Source organism: Gadus chalcogrammus, chromosome 20, assembly GCF_026213295.1.
Source record: "Gadus chalcogrammus isolate NIFS_2021 chromosome 20, NIFS_Gcha_1.0, whole genome shotgun sequence".
Taxonomy (NCBI): domain Eukaryota; kingdom Metazoa; phylum Chordata; class Actinopteri; order Gadiformes; family Gadidae; genus Gadus; species Gadus chalcogrammus.
Genome location: NC_079431.1, coordinates 14,275,095 through 14,291,424, shown reverse-complemented (window position 1 = coordinate 14,291,424; position 16,330 = coordinate 14,275,095). Strand labels below are relative to the sequence as shown.

Genomic DNA, 16,330 nt, shown 5'->3' with positions numbered 1-16,330 from the left:
GTGCACATGATAAGGACGGACAGTGGTACCTGCAGGACAGTGGGGCAGCTCCTCCTTCGGGACGCTGGTCATCCTCTGGAAGTCATCGTGGCAGGCGTTACAGAAGTGCGTCGTGCCGAAGCAGAAGAAGACCGCCACCGAGCAGCAGTACCGGCACTTATACTCCAGGAAGTCTGTGCCGTGCTTGGAACACATCTTGGGAGGAAGTGTAGAACACATTTGTTAAAAAGGGAGGAAGACACAGAGGTCCGAGCTAGAAATACCAAAACAGTCAGGGAACCGACTGGGATTTTAACCCTGGCGCCCCCCACAGGCTGTCAAACCCTCTCCGCGCCCACCTGAGCTCTGGAGACATCAGAACATGCCCCGCAGATCAGCTCGCTGGGATCGTAGTCATCCCCCTGGCCGGCCTCCGCGTCGCATCGTGCCTCTCCCCCAAAGTAGGCCTGCGGTAAGGGGACAAGTAGGGGTTAAAACCATCCAACACTGGAGCCGGGTAACTATGCATGAGAAAGGGACCCTATTTTATTTGAGTTTATTGGTCCCTATAGTGACATCACAGGGGGGCGTTTCCAACCAGAGGTATGATGCACAGATCAGTTATACCAGTTTCCATGTCTTGTATATGACTCATCACCATGACACCCGGTGTTAAAACAGGAGGCCTTTAGGTGAGTAGCCCGTGTACCTTTTTGCACTTGAAGCAGACGTAGTAGGCGTATCGGTTCATGGCGAAGCCGGCGGGGTCGTTGTGGAAGCGGGCCCCCGGCGTGGTGATGGCCTCGCTCTTGTGGAGGCCCTCGTACTCCAGCCTCATCAGGGCTTTCCTCCGCACGTCCTCGTACAGCTCCCTGATGGGGTCCAGCAGGTCCTTGATCACCGAGTGGTTGATTTTGTTCTGAACAATGAAAACAAACAGAAAAAGAAGAAAAAGAAAAGTTACTTGACGACATATATTTTTGCGTGATTAAAATTCTAATGCTAGACTAAAGCAATAACACTAACACTAAATTGAGGCGTCCAAAAAATAAAAGACCCACTACATTGCTGTGTCGGATACAGTTAACAAAAGAAAAAAAGCTCAGTTGCCCTCTGCCGCCGACAAACCAACTTCCAGTCCCATGAGCTGTTGTGTGAGTTCATTTCATAGGCGTTCTGTATTCTGTGCTTCACTGTGGCTCTATGGGCTGCACGGTGTTGGCGGTTCATTTCCTCTCTGGAGGACAATGAGTATCAGAGGGTGTTCAGTACCTTGCAGATGGGACACGACATGAAGCCAAACGTGATGCGGGGTCCCAGCCAGCGGTTCTCCAGCACCCGTCTGGTGCACTGCAGGTGGAACACATGACTGCAGTCCAGCTGGGGAGGCAGAACAGAGGGACCCATTAGCCACTCTGAAGGACAGACAGTGAACCATTAAGAGGCGGGGGGACTGGTACCTGTGGATTTTGTTTACTAACAGGTGGAGAACATTTTTCAGGGCGAAATCCGTTCAAAGATTGATTTTCATGCAGGGTGGTCATGCCATAATCTTCCAACATAAATCAGCAGAAGTGCAATAGAGACAGAATCAATATCCATTACGTGAATGTGTTGGATCTTACCCATGTGTATCTTAGAACCTCTTATCTAATAGGAATTTGTATTCATTTAAATTTCTTTAAATAAGAAATAAACGACTACTAAGTCTTAGTAGTCGTTTGTTGTTGTAAGAAATGTCATGGTAATCTTAATAAAATCGAAAAAGAATGGTAAAATCTTTTTTCTTTTAATTTATTTAAAGGGGACATATTTTGAAAACCACCCTTCTCCTGGGTTTTGGGGTGTTGTTTTGGGTCTCTGGTGCTCCTACACGCATGCAAACTTGGAAAAAAGTCTGTACATGATTTTTTAAAGGGATTGTTCTCCCGGAGCCGAGCTGCCGGACTGCCGCCGAGCTACCACCCCACCGGACTACTCCGTGAGTTCAGCTCATGATTCATAATATCATCCCAGGCACCCAGCTTTTGGCCGTGCAATTAGATATATTATATAAATACCCATACATAAAATTATTATATTATATAGATATAGAGCTCCAAGAGTCCGCAAACGGCAACAATCCCTTCTCCTCCATGCTGTGGTTCGGTCTGACAGCTCATTGATCATCGGTAGGTGAGATAAAAATGCTATTTCCAGTTTTCTGGAACTCAAATACTAATATTGACTTGTTCGGAAAACACCATAGAATGTCTCCTTCAAAAATAACATCTGCAGAGTGAATGCCCTGTGCCTCTATTGTTCATACACAAATATGTAATCTAACACAATATTTAATCCCACCCCCCAAAAATGAAGTGGTCAAAATCAGAATACATATCGACCCTCAAAAATACAAAGAATCACAAAACATATTGGCTCTCAAAAGCGGTTTTGAATATAAATCGTATCTGGACCCCCAATCTGCTGATTCCCGCCCCTGACGTCTAGTTCCCGGGAGGGGGGGGGCGTGGCCTACCTGCACGGCGGGGGCTGCAGACAGTGCCTCGGTGAAGCAGATCATGCACATGTCGTCTGCGTCCTGCTTCAGGCAGCCCGTGCTCTTGTCACAGCCGTGCAGACACGGCAGACACTTGTCCTCGTTCTTCACGCCGCCACAGGGGTGGCCGCACCCGTGGGTCTTGCAGCACGCCAGCTTGGCGTACTCCTGCAAGGAGAGGCAGGGGGAGCATGGGTTAAAGACCACAGGAGAAAGATCATGGGGTCAAATATATAGTCGCACAATAAGGCCATGCAAAGTTAATGCCTTGTGTAACGGATTCACTGCTACACTTTCATCGTGCAATCAACAAATGATAATATCCCAAAATATATATTTGCCTCCTTTTCATCCAGGGCCGAACATGTGACGAGTTTAACAGCGGCAGCTGTGAGCCAAGTAGCATTCGTCTACATGCGTAAAACATGTATGGCCAAAAGTACATAGAATAAAACACAGTAATCACCTACTCCTGACGAGTTGGTTTTAAATGCAACGGGGACAAATAACCAAGTCCTTCCCTTTAATGTGTATAAAATATACGTGGCCGCGCTGGCCATTTGTTATTCATTATAAATGTTTGAAATGAGAACAGTGGGTACCTGGCAGTCTGGGTCCGCACAGACGCTGCCCACTGCAGACAGCTCCGTCCCGCTCCTCGTACCGCAGAACCTACAGGCGTCTGAGCTGCTGGATGCTGGTTTACCTGCAAACACACACGCACAAACACACAAGCACAAACACGCACACAAACAAGCAGAGTGATGAAAGCTTGTCAGACAACATAACATTAACAAAGTTGAATCCCATGTTCTCCAAAAGACTTTCCAAAATGTGTTACAATTGCAGTTCAGCTTTTGTCCTAATAAAGGTTAATCCGTATGGACAAGCGTTTGCTCACCTGTGTGCTCTCTGAACTCCACCATGGCCTTCATGGTCTTGGAGTCGGCCAGAGCCATCAGCCAGAAGAGCTTGGTCCTCCCACAGCCCTCGTGGAGGTCCACCTTGATCGCCTCCTCTTCCTCTTTAAACACCTGCAAACCAGCCGGGAGGAATTGGGCTTATGAAGGCATACGAGTCAAACGTGGTCAAACTGGCAGCATTGACTTGGACACAGGTTACACTAATGGAGCAGTCCAGTAAGGAGGGACAGGGTTGGCAGAGACTGTTGAGTAGGGCTGCTAGATTATGGAAAAAATCATAATCACGATTATTTGCCAATATTGAAATCACGATTTTTCAAACGATTGTTTTTGAGTGTGTGTTACGCGGGGCTCACCTGTCTCTGGTGAGAGCGCGTGCGTCGGTGCAGGTGGAGGAAGCGGTCACAGTCGGTGCACAGGTTCCCGCAAACGTTGCAAAGAATGATGGCCGCGGTCTCACCGTCGTCATGGTTGTCACACATGGGCTGCGATGTGGGAAGAAAATGGGAAGTGTTCTCATGTTTGGCCCACAAAATAATCAACAGGTGTCTAGTTAGAATGTATCTGCTGCTTTCCGATTAGCTAACTTGTTCCCCCCTTCACGACATAGTGAACACTAGGGGTTACACAACAGCAGATAGTCTAAGAATGAAGTCGACACGACTTGAACAAGAAAAGGGCTTTCCCAAAAAAAGTATTTTGCCAAGATCTCTGTGCTGGCAGAAAACCAGCTCATTACATTAATCCCCTAGAGTAGTGCAGATTCAGGCCTGTCCACAAAACAGGGACAAGCCTCATGCATTCAATTATGGAAATTCAAAAAAATCTATTTATAGGCACGTCGACTCGTCACCTCTGTGCAAGGATCAATGAATCAACATGCACTTGTGTGTCGTTGATTCTTCTCACCATTTGTTTCTGCTGTCCGTCTTTGCCCATCCAGCGGCCGGATGACAGGCGGTCCACGTGGTCCTGGTCCAGAACGCACAGGGAGGCCAGCGCCAGCCACAGCTGAGGACGGCCAACAGGGGAGGACCATGTTAACACACTGGTGGAGGCTGTGTGTGTGTGTGAGAGGGAGAGAGAGAACCAGAGAGGGAGAGAGAGAACCAGAGGGAGACAGAGAACAAGAGAGGGAGAGAGAGAGAACAAGAGAGGGAGACAGAGAACAAGAGAGGGAGAGAGAGAGAACCAGAGAGGGAGAGAGAGAACAAGAGAGGGAGAGAGAGAGAGAACCAGAGAGGGAGAGAGAGAACAAGAGAGGGAGAGAGAGAGAACAGGAGAGCGAGCGAGAGTGAGAGAGTACCCTGGTGGTGGCGACGCAGCGGACGGGCGAGCGGTGCTCCTCCTCCATCTTGGTCAGGGCGATGATGGTCTCCGCGATGGCGTTCTTGGTGACCCTGGACCAGGCCTCCGAGAGGTGGCCCTGAAAAAAAGGAAGGAAGCGAGAGCCATGAGAGCGCTGTGGCAGTTTGTCCTGATGCATATACATATAATACAAGTCGTAAACATCATAGTTCCAAACTGTATCGTCTGTTGGGTGTTATTTGCACGGACGACGTTGGAACGGATGCACAGAGGAGACGGCGGTGACTCACGGCGGCCATGTCTTTGACCAGCTTGATGATGATCTCAGCGATCTGGGGCAGCGTGGAGCCCTTCATCCACCAGTGGCTCTCCCCCCGGCGGATATAGCTGGAGACCATGACACCACACAGGGTCAACACACACACCCTCATCTCCTTATTGTTTTATATTAGATATTAAACCTGCACTATGTTGTAATTCTAATGCAGCCACAAATCATAGTTCTACCGACAACCTGAGCCACAAGAGGCTGCAAATGGGGCAACTCACACAGTGCAGATGATATTATGCAATAAAATATATAATATAATGTATCAAAATGCATTCTTATATAATCATATCCATATCATATATTTGAATGTGATAATGTAACATATTATAAAAGCATAATCATAATACATATTTTAATTGGATCAAATAATAAAATATGTAATATAATAAAAAATATATATATAATCGTATTCATGTAATATATTTCCGAGCTGATCAGAGTTGCCACAGTTTCTCTGTGCCCCGCCCCGCCCCCCCCCCCAGTGGGGCGGAGCGGCGGCCCGGGGCGTACCTGGAGTTGAAGATCATGGGCAGCGTCACCGTGGTGACGCCCTTCCCGGCGGCCATGCCGGCGGTCCCCGCAATGCTGCTGCCCTTGGCCTTGAGCTGCACGGTGAGCGCCTTGGCGATGCAGCCCAGGAACATGTCCAGGATGCCCAGCTTGTTCCAGTCCCCCTTCTCCGTGGAGTGGATGATGTCGCTGATGTCGGCCGGCGGCAGGGCCTTCACGCCGATGATGCTGGCCAGGCGCACGGGCGTCACCTCGGGCAGCACCCGCCGCAGCAGGGACGTCACCTAGGGTTACAGGGGGGGGGGGGGGGGAGGAGGCACCAGAGGATCAGGAAGTGATGACGCATGTCAGGGATGAAAGCAGTTCAAACCGTGTGTGAGCATCGGAAAAGATGATCATCCGACTGTGGTGTTGCCCATTATGATATTTTAAAACTTTATAAAGGGATATTTTCGTATTGTAAGATAATGAAACACATTAGTGTACTTTAATATAACTTTCAAGTCGAGTAACCAGTTGTGGGATTTCAAAATGTCCTGGGGATATGACGTCTTCGATACCGGGCGGGACCTGTATACGGTGTCACTATTGTGGGAGTGTGCATGTGTGCACGTGTGCGCTCGCCCCTCACCTGTCTCTGCACGCGGGGCGAGGCGGTGTGCAGCAGGGAGAACAGGTCCTGCATGAGGGTGTGCTGCTGGGCCAGGTACTGCCGGCCCACGTTGGAGCCGCTCAGCGCCAGCACCATGGACAGCAGCTCGAAGCAGTAGGCGTCCGACGAGGCGTCGTCGTCGCTGGGCTGCGAGTTGGCGTTCTCCTTGCTGGAGATGGCGTGCTCCCACTCCTCGCGCACGCGGGTGGCCTCCATGCGGATGGCCTGCACGATGTGCGCACACACCTGGGGGGGAGAGGTCGGTGAGACGGGGCTAAGAGATTTACAAGCGGTTGTGAATCCTTCTTTATGAAATCCTTCAGGGTTCAACAGTAAGGTGTCCCTGGATCCCGGGCCAGTCAAAGGCCACATCGGGACAGTAAAACCGTTGCCTGCCTGTCCTTATCTGGCCAGTACTGTATTTGTTTAAATTAACGATGTCTACTCACTCAAGTCTTTGGCTTTGTGTTCCCTCTGTGATTATCACACCGCATAGAGAGCGGGCCAATAAAAGGATCGTTGGGGCCGGTGTGTTTCAGACCAAGGTTCAACAAGCTCCTCAAGACAGCCTCTCCCCAGGCCACCGGTGCCTCACCTGTTTCTGCAGGTTGGTCAGCTTGCTCCGGCTAAAGATGATGCCCACCATGTGCTCCTTCAGGTCCGCGTCAGACGGCGCCTGGAGACGAAGACACAAGCAGCAAGGTCTCGATTCAGAGCCGTGATGATGTGATGTAAGGCAGTACAAGGTGAAGCTGTGTCAGGTGAAGTGATGCAGTGAGGGAGAGCCCACCTTGTCTTCTCCTTCAGGCGAGGAGAGCAGGTTCTTCTCCTCCTGCTCGGGAGTGGGTTCAGCGTCTCCGCAGATCAGCTTCCCAAACACCTGCACAGACCGATGGAGAACTTCAGTTATAATACAACTTATATAACATTGAACGATTCATAACATAGACCGGTTCCCATTCATGATTTACTATTATAGCGATAATAACAAATATACTAATTTATATTGCTGGGAGATGGTTAGTGTGTTATGACACTTCTCTCTGCATCAGCGGTTTCTAACCTGTTTAGTGGAAGCTTAACACTACCATTAAAGTTATGAATGAATATTAAAACTGACAGTTTTAATTGGGTTTTAAAAAAATCACTGACATTAGAAAAGAACTGAAGATACATAAAAATACAATTAGGCTGTTTTTCTTTGTGAATCACGACGGTCAACGTGAAGAGGAGAGACCTGGGAGGTGATGAGGCGGAAGACGCGCAGGGTCTCCGCCTCGCAGTTCTTCTGCTGGGCCACGCTGGCAGAGATCTGCCCGGCGATCTTGATGCTCTCGCCGTCCTTCCAGCCCATCAGCTTCACCTGCCGCACCCGCAGCGTGTTCTCGGGCCCCTTCAGCTCCACCTTCACCACGTGGTGGTCCCCCCCGGGCAGCTCACTGGTCACCCAGCCCATGTGCCGCGAGTCCAGGTCCACCTGGGTGGGGAGAGGGGACGGGTTTTGTGTTATTAAACATCCCAGGGTATTTCTGGGCTGACCGAGGGAATTTTGTTTTATCAGCAGGGAGCTAGCTGGCGTATCTCTTAAAGAGACAGTAAACCCAAAACCACAATATATTTGATTGTCAACATGGTAATCTATGCCAATTTATCATTGTTACTGAAATAAGAGCGTTCTTTTCTTGACTTTTCTCAAAGTCGCGCAGCTTTGGACGTGTGGAGCTTTTTGATACTCGACTCACTGCTTTTTTTGCTGAGTGTTAGATATGAAACAGTGGCTCATCACGTGCTCTTTAAGTGTGCCACTACATTCTTATTTATCAGACAAGTTTAGTATTTATTTTAAAAAGGAGTAAAAGCAGAAATAAGACATGAGACACAGGGTGGATTGATTGGTTGTATAAAGCTACGCTAGGAAGCTAGGGCCAGCTCTGACGTCTCCTTCTGTACTGAGAGATGCACTTTGATGTCAATGGATTTGCCACAGAAGTCAAGTCTGCTACAGTGCATTATCCAACAAGGGCTTGCATTAGCTGTTCCCTAATCTCCTCCACGTCCATGGACCAGCTTCTCTTTGAAGTGAGGGAAACAGTGAGTGGCCCAACCTGTTTGATTCTGCAGAGGTCCTCCATCGCCTTCCCGCACAAGAATGTGATCGACGTGACCTTGTTCTGTGAGGGGAAGTAAACAAAAGAAACCAATTAAAAGACAATAAAACATAATCCATAACTTTCTATCTGTGTGATCCTTGGCCTGGATGGGCCGGTTAGGGGCCAGGACTCACCCCGATGTCCCGGGAGTTGTCCACGTGGACGGACACGGTGGAGGCGTTGATGCCCTTGACGCAGCTGATGGTGATGCTCTTGGTCTTGTTCTTATCCTCGTCGCCGGACTCCCAGAAGGTCTCGGTGGAGCCGTCCGTGAGGCTGCCGATCATGGCCGGACGGCTGGACGTCTTGATATCCACCACGCTGGTCAGGTCCTTCAGGCAGGTCACCACGCACAGGTCCTGCCGCACAAACACACGCACACCTCATCAGTACACAGTTCATACCGGGCAAACAGGCTATACACTCTATACACTCCTGTAGCGATACATGAGTGTCTGGTGTCCTGTGCTTACCGAGAGCGCGACAACATATCAGATTGCAGTGATACAAATAATGTTTCAAAACCATAAATTGTGATATTCTTGATAGCACAATATAGATAGCTATGATACTCAATAGCTGAAAACTGTTAATCAGAAGATAACCAAATATTTTGAATTTTGTGTAAATTACAAGTAATCAAAAGTGTACATCATCTGACCACAGAACTAAAAAAGGCCACGTAAAAGCGGGTCCAGGGTCTCACTTGGCTGATGGCCTCGTAGCCCGACTGCACACTGATGTTGAAGCTCTCCTCGCTGTCACCGTCATCCGACTTGGACAGGATGTTGTTGATGTGGTGGAACACGTTGCTCTGGTGCAGGAACTGGTGGTCCGACTGCTTGAACTTCAGGCTCCAGCACCTAGTGACGGAGGGGAAGGGAGAGCGGTTATGTTTCCCCCTCGTGCATTACAAAACCGCTACGATGCACCCTGCTGTGTTGAACTACACAGCACCCTAAAGGCTTTGCTGTGGTTTTACGTTGACGCAACGCAATGACCCCGCAGTCGCTTCGACGCAGTTGGGTTTACGTTAGTGGACCATCCCTTGCTGCTGCGTCGCCTCGACGCGAGGTTACCGATTTTTGGAAGGCGCATGTCAGGCCCTTGCGGCGGACGCAAGGACGTAATGGGTCCGTAAACCCCCCTGCGTCGCGTCAAGGTGGAACCATAACTAAGCTCTAATGGAGGTGAATGGAGAGCATGCATTATGAAACCACCGTGGGAGACCGGCTGTATAAACCGACGCAGCGGTGGAGCGTGATGGAGAGGGGATAGAGATTAGAGCACTTCCTTAGGGACACGGCGGGGGGGGGGGGGGGGGGGCTACGCTGCATTCCTAGGAAAACAAGCAACAGCCTCCCAATTATCTGAAAGAACCGTATGACCGCTATTATTAAGTATCGCGGGAGGAGGGTCGACTCTATGAGCCGATGCAGTGTTCATGCTCGTCCCCATTAGCTGCTTTTATGAGGCTCCCAGAGCCACAGCGTGCGGAATCCATACTATTGATTGTGAGTGGATGGATCGCTCGGAAAATACTGCACACACTTATTTTTTGGGAACCTCTAATGAGGGTAAAAAAAATCGTCCAGATTAAAATAGAAATCCACTTCAGAGTTGAAATTTGCAATTAATCTTCGGTTGTTTAGTCCGTCGTTATATATGTTACTAATTAGAGATCTCCATGCAAAAAAGCTAGAAGAACACTGGTTAAGGGACGCCAGGGGCACGCCAGTGACGGCTGCCTATGGGATCCATACAACACGTCATTACCAGTCACGCCACGAGTTCTGGAGCTCGCTCAGAGAGCCGTGCGTGTCCACGGATGTCCGCGCATCTCCAAAGTGCCTCAGGCGTACACAGACGCCGCCGTCTCCCAGAGCGAAAAGCACTTTACCTGAGAGCCATCTGCTGCAACGAGCTGCCGCTGGGAAGTGACATCATCAGGTCGGAGATGGTCTGCAGCAGGCGGTGGAAGGTGTGGGGGAGGGGGTGGGCCGCCTCCCCGGCGATGACGATGTCCGACAGGGGGTGCTCGCACACCCCGAGGTCTCGCTCCTGCGATGCGGAAAACAATATAAATTAAAGATGAGAACAGTCGTGTCATGAAATTGGTGCGCGTCTCTGTGGGCAAGTGTATTTGTTAGTACATTGTGTGCACGTGTGTATGTCTATTTGTGTGCACGTGTGTACGCGTGTGTCTCAGTGTGCATGTGCATGCGTACGTGCGTGCGTCAATGTGTTTGTGTGTGTGTGTGTGTGTGTGTGTGTGTGTGTGTGTGTGTGTGTGTGTGTGTGTGTGTGTGTGTGTGTGTGTGTGTGTGGCCTCCTCGCCTGTTCCAGGTTCTCCTTGTTGGCCTTGTTCTCCTCGTCCTCCTCTTCCTCGGGCTCCATCGGGGACGGCGTGAGGGACGCCACGAAGTGCCACAGGATGTCGTGCAGCGAGGTGGTCTGGATCACGTTGCACAGCAGCCAGTTGAAGGCCTGAGGAGACACCACCAAATAAACCATTACACAGGAGAAACAGGACTTGTGTGATACCTGATGTGACAAATAATTGGGGGAATCTTCTCTTTTTTTCAGTTTTCCCACACGTGCATACACTTTCACTCTTTTCAAAACAAACCCCTTTGTTTCTAATCCCTCACATGTTCTGTATAAGGCCTCCCATCTGCTCCCTATCCACCTGCACAGTGGAATAGATCAGCTCAATAACACCAGATGGTGAGCCCCAACCCTCAGCGGGGTAGGGTCGAAGCCAACGTCCCACGGGGGAGGAGCCCAGCGGGCGCGGCGGCGGCGGCGGCGGTGTACCTCCATGGCAAACACCCGGCAGGCGGACTTCCGGAGGGCGTGCCTCATGGCCACCTCCAGGCCCTCCAGGTCGTGGTGCTGGATGACGAAGGCCAGCACGGGCCACTGGAAGTTCCTCTCCCCCTTGCTGAGGGAGCCGTGCGCCGAGATGAGCCGGGACAGCTCCGGGGACGGGTGGCGCAGCAGGGACGAGCCCACCTCTGGAGAGGGTCCACAGAGCAAACAGAGTTGGACATTGGCCGCGTTAACCACTGGCTCGGGGGAAGTGGATGAAAAGCAGTCTGAAGGATGCCTAGCCTCGAGATGCCTGTCTCAGTCCACCAGGCTCACAGCCGGTTCTTCCTGGAGCTCTTAGTCTAGAACCAGGCCCAACACTGGCAGCTAGGCTCCAAACGACATTCAGCCGGCCAATCAGTGAACCCCGCAGAGTTTTTGATGATAATGAATCCGGGCAGCCAACCAATGCCCTTATTAATATGAGAATTGTGTTGCAGTAACGTCACTTAAGGTGTAAAGGCTTGAGATTCGACTGGACAAAGCACACCCATCGGCTGCACGGTAAGACTGACTGGCGACGCCCCTCGACAAAAACTTTCCAGACCTCAGCGAACGCAGCGCAGCGAACATTGCCCGGCTGTGCGCGGCTAACCTGAGAGAGTGGGGTGGTGGTGGGCCTACCTGCGTCCCCGCTGTGGACCCTCCGTCTGGGCACGGCCTTGATGCGGGCCGGCGAGGCGGAGTGCTGCTTGTCGTACTCTGACGCCACCACAGAGTAGGAGCGCTGGAACACCGTCCGCTTGGCCGTGTCGCTGTCCGTGATCGGACTCGTTTCCAGACTGGAGAAAAACGGGCGTCAATTGGGAAGAACATTTAATTATTTAGTAAAATAATCAAATAATTATTAAAACAACGTGAAAGAAATAACAAGAACTTGTAAAACAACTTATTAATTAAGTAAAAAAAAAAAATGTAAACACATCTTTAAGCAAGGAAAAACAATTTCCGTACATTTTGAGAATAAATGTCTATTTCCTCCTTTTTTCTTTTCCAAATCCAAACAATAAAAACTATAGACTGGATAAAAGCAACCCATGGCCGGGTAGGGCGGTGGTCACCTGGGGGGCATGGACTTCATGTTGTTCTGCGGCTCCTCGAACACGTTGGGGCAGGCGTCAGGGGTGACGGAGATGTACGGGGCGGGCACCGACGTGGAGCGCAGGTACCTCATCTCGTCTTGGAAAAGGTTATCGTCCTGGTAGGCGCCAAAGTTCTCCGTGTGTTGCCTGAGGGCGGGCATGGTGGAGAGAGGGGTGGGGGGGGAGTCATCGGTGAGTCACTGCCCACAAACGGCTACGAATGAACCTCCAGAACCAAGTGGATGCGCCGGTACCTCGCCAGGGTCTGCAGGTAGAGGCAGCCCATCTTGTTGGAGGTCTCGTCCGAGACGCCCTCCTTGAGGCTGGGCAGCTGGGAGTGCAGGGGCCGGGGGGGGTGGTGGCACAGGATGCTGGGCTCCGCCGCGCTGCTCAGCGACAGCAGGAACAGGGCGTTGGCCCGGATCACCTGGTGGGCCTCCATGGTGGGCAGCGCGCGGGGCGTCTTCACCTGCAGGGGCTTCTTCCTGGACTGCTTCACCTGGGGGAGGGAGGGGGGGACGGACGGACAGACAGACCGACAGACAGAGTGCTTCAGGTTCGAGTGCTGATGCAAATATGTAAAAGATATGTGTGATTTTATTCCTGCTGACCACACAAGACTAACACAGCACAAGATCTCGGGTCTTAAACCTAAAACAGGTCTTCTGTGAGGCAAAAAGAGGAACAAAAAGGTCCGTCAACATTCATGGATGTCACATGTTCACCAGAGACACGATCGACCTTAGTTCACCAAATGAAGTCATCGATACCTCGTCATTATTATTTTTTTGTATTTGAGAGGGCCTCAACTACAGGCACTCAAGTCTGCACATTAAAAACGTTATTGCCCATTTAATTTTGGTGCCCCCCCTTGGCAAGACTCAGATTTCTATGGACGTCATTGAGCGCTAACATCCAACGCTACCTTCTCCCTGGCTGCGCTCTGTTTTTCCCTCAGGTATTTCTCTCTGCAGCGGTCACACACCAGGTACCAGGTGCTGCCCCCGATGCCTCCATCGCCACAGTTCCCCGCCCAGCCGCCACAGAAGTGGCCGATGCTGTTGTAGCCCTGGCCTCCGGCGTAGCGACCGCATCCTGCCAACGGAGACAAACAAGTATAACCCAATCAACAGGAGATCGTCGACTCAAAGAAACACAAAGGGGGCAACATGCCGGGCAAAAGTCACCGATATCCAATACCTTCAATGCATTGACTTAATAACAAAATGAGGTCAAAATAACCAGTAGGCCTACCTGGGTGGGCCTGCCTCATGTGGTAGGTGACCGGGTAGGGGTGCGACTCCCCACACAGCTCACAGATGGTGTCCTTCTCGGGTCCGCCCATGGCCAGCTGAGCCATCTCCCCAAACAGGTTCCCCCGGGGTCGCACCTCCGCCTTCTCCCGCTTCTTCTTCTCCTTCTTGGCCTTCTTGCCGTCCTTCTCGTTCTCTTTCTTCTTCAGGATGGCGCTGGAGCCCGGGCTGGGGAAGATCATGTTCTGGGTGGCCGCCTTCATTGTTGCCATGGAGATGTCCTCCCAGAAGGCCACCAGGTGCTGCAGAGTGAGCGGGAGGATGGACTTGGCCCTCATCACTGGGTGGGAGTTCGACTCGTGGGCCGCCGACTCCTTGGCCTCCTCGCACTTCTCGGGCAGCGGCGGCTCCTTGAGCATGGACAGCACCTTGTTCTTGTTGATGCTGCCCATCTTGGAGATGTCGGGCCCGTGCGGCGCGATGTTGAACATGTTCAGCGCCGACGAGATCTCCAGGGAGTGCCGGTTCTTCAGCTTGCTCTCCTTCTCCTCGGCGCCCTGGCCCCCCATGGAGTTGCGGATGGGCGCGTGCTCCTTGCTCAGGTCCGGGTTGAACTTCAGGAAGGAGGAGCAGGCCATGGCGTCGTGCACGATGCCCTCGTGCCACAGGAAGGCGGCGAACACCGCCCGGGCGCACTCCGCCACCGAGGGCGACATGGCCTGCTTGGCGGGCTCCGCCAGCTTGGACGCGCTCTCGGCTTTGAACAGGGGGCCCGACTTGTCCTTCTTGGGCCGCACGTGGCGGCTGGAGGCCTTGCGGCTGGCCTTGGGCGAGGAGCGGCTCTCCTGCTCCTCCTTGACGGGCGCCTTGCCGATGCTGAAGTGCACCTTGGAGGAGCCCTCCTCGGCGCGGCGCAGCTCGCCGCCCTCGTCATTGGCCTCGTTGGCCTCGTCGTTGGAGAGCGGGGCGCCCGAGGTGCACACCTCCACCACCTCGCTGTGGAGGTTCTCCTGGGTGACGTGGGGGGAGGGCGCGCGGTTCTCCGCGTTGCCGACGCCGCCCTTGCTCGGGTCTTTGGGGGAGAGCTTGGCCTTGGGCGAGGTGGACCTTCCCCGGAGGGGCTCCGTCAGGGGGATCTTCTTCTTCCGCAGCGTGTCCGGGTCCAGGGTGTACGAGTCCGACTTGGACCTCTCTCGGGGAGGGTCCAGTCGGGCCTTGGGGGACGGGCTGACCTTGGGCGGGAGGTTCTTGTCGTTGTTGGAGGCGGCGGTGGCGGTGGTGGCGGCGTGCTGCGACGGAGCGCCCGAGGGACTGGACCGGCCAGAGGAGGGGGAGGACACGCCCTTCTGCTTGGGCGAGGAGGAGCGGGAGCCCGGGTTGGGGGACTCGCCGCGGGCCCCTGGTTGGCCCGTCCTGCCGTCGGCCTTCAGGGCCTGCAGGGTGTTGTGGTTGGGCGAGTGGGAGCGGCTGTGTGAGTCCGAGCGCAGCTTGGCCGTGTCCGAGCGGAGGATCAGGGCCTCGCCGGCCGAGAGGCCCCCCTCGCCCGTCCTGGCCCGGCCCTGCTCCGAGGAGCGCCCGCTGCGGTTCTCCTGCCGCTGCTTGGAGGACGGCGACATGGGCCGCGCGCCGGACAGCAGGTTCCCTCGGTCACCTGGACATTAATAGGGCACAGAGGGGGGTTTCACCGCGGGAGGGGGTTGGAGCGAGAGGCGAAATGGCCTCCTCCTAACACTGGGGGGGGGGGGAAACAATACAACTGATCTGAGGAGGAAACCAAAGGGTATTAATGGAAAGAAAGCACAGACAATGACATGGAGAAATGAGAAGAAAAATGAGGAACCAGGGAAGGAAATGTAAATGAGCTGATGCTATTGCATGCCTTAATATGTTAATATAATGACTTACTTATGAATGACTTGATATCTGTTTCCAACCCACCACTCTAGTCTACTAGCCAGTGGTCTTAAGCATGGACCAGGGTAGGTATCGGGACATGTAGGAGCCGGTGATAATGGATTCCAGCCCAGCACATAATTAGCGATTAATCTAATCTACGTTGTAACTTTTAGCACCAGGAATAACCCCTGGCTAGGGTCCTCCTCCAACGTTGTAAGGAGCCCTCCTTGCAAATAAAATATATTCCAGGACATAATATACTTTTGTAAATGATGTATCCTTGTAAAGTTTCTTAGTCGTACACCATTAGCAGTGTGCTCTTGTCCTTGTACTCTTAACCCTGCATTCAAAAAACTAAAAAACTGTTTTTTTTTGTGGTTCACAATTCTTTGCTCAGTGAAGAATGGGATTGTTCTCGAGCTCAAATCCCTCCCCGCCCCCTCCCACAGATTGCAAGTCTGAATTGGGCATGCGTTCAGTGCTTTACCCACCCTTTTGCTTGTGAGCGAGAGAGGAACGAGCGGTACCATGCCCCGCCATGGAAGTGCTGCTTTTGTGCGCACGCTCACGAGAAGCAAGGCTGACTGAGGGACCATCTACAGCAGAAGACAGCGGCAGGTAAACAAGCCACAGAATGCAAGGAGACCATCACAGGAGAAACAGGAGTAAAGGATAGAAGAGAGGTCAGATAGGAACGGCAAGAAATGAAGAAAAAGATAAACGGTCTTAAAGCTCAACATAGAGAGGTCATAAGAGATTTAAAAGAACAGGACGGCTGGGCGCACAGCAAGGACTGATAGAGATTAACATGCAGAAATAGATATGATAAAAGATAT

General features: G+C 52.1%; 1 protein-coding gene across 6 annotated transcripts in view; it reads right to left on the bottom strand.

The window, feature by feature from the left end:
• The window catches only part of mycbp2 (MYC binding protein 2), a 76,192-nt gene that overhangs the window by 1,979 nt on the left and 57,883 nt on the right, over nucleotides 1-16,330 (bottom strand). For 5 of the 6 annotated variants that reach the window (XM_056580375.1, XM_056580376.1, XM_056580378.1 and 2 more), the window contains 27 exons: nucleotides 13,600-15,249; nucleotides 13,271-13,440; nucleotides 12,600-12,844; nucleotides 12,325-12,492; nucleotides 11,888-12,045; nucleotides 11,210-11,409; nucleotides 10,730-10,879; nucleotides 10,293-10,453; nucleotides 9,099-9,255; nucleotides 8,527-8,751; nucleotides 8,348-8,413; nucleotides 7,480-7,719; nucleotides 7,033-7,122; nucleotides 6,838-6,918; nucleotides 6,222-6,488; nucleotides 5,591-5,874; nucleotides 5,040-5,136; nucleotides 4,748-4,867; nucleotides 4,351-4,452; nucleotides 3,798-3,926; nucleotides 3,420-3,552; nucleotides 3,121-3,224; nucleotides 2,498-2,686; nucleotides 1,252-1,359; nucleotides 689-898; nucleotides 339-446; nucleotides 30-195 (listed from right to left, as the gene is read on the bottom strand). In XM_056580375.1, the coding sequence (XP_056436350.1) occupies nucleotides 30-195; nucleotides 339-446; nucleotides 689-898; nucleotides 1,252-1,359; nucleotides 2,498-2,686; nucleotides 3,121-3,224; nucleotides 3,420-3,552; nucleotides 3,798-3,926; nucleotides 4,351-4,452; nucleotides 4,748-4,867; nucleotides 5,040-5,136; nucleotides 5,591-5,874; nucleotides 6,222-6,488; nucleotides 6,838-6,918; nucleotides 7,033-7,122; nucleotides 7,480-7,719; nucleotides 8,348-8,413; nucleotides 8,527-8,751; nucleotides 9,099-9,255; nucleotides 10,293-10,453; nucleotides 10,730-10,879; nucleotides 11,210-11,409; nucleotides 11,888-12,045; nucleotides 12,325-12,492; nucleotides 12,600-12,844; nucleotides 13,271-13,440; nucleotides 13,600-15,249 (5,778 nt within the window). Of the gene's footprint in view, nucleotides 1-29; nucleotides 196-338; nucleotides 447-688; nucleotides 899-1,251; nucleotides 1,360-2,497; nucleotides 2,687-3,120; nucleotides 3,225-3,419; nucleotides 3,553-3,797; nucleotides 3,927-4,350; nucleotides 4,453-4,747; nucleotides 4,868-5,039; nucleotides 5,137-5,590; nucleotides 5,875-6,221; nucleotides 6,489-6,837; nucleotides 6,919-7,032; nucleotides 7,123-7,479; nucleotides 7,720-8,347; nucleotides 8,414-8,526; nucleotides 8,752-9,098; nucleotides 9,256-10,292; nucleotides 10,454-10,729; nucleotides 10,880-11,209; nucleotides 11,410-11,887; nucleotides 12,046-12,324; nucleotides 12,493-12,599; nucleotides 12,845-13,270; nucleotides 13,441-13,599; nucleotides 15,250-15,985; nucleotides 16,091-16,330 lie in introns of all 6 variants that reach the window. The other variant, XM_056580374.1, reaches the window with a different exon arrangement.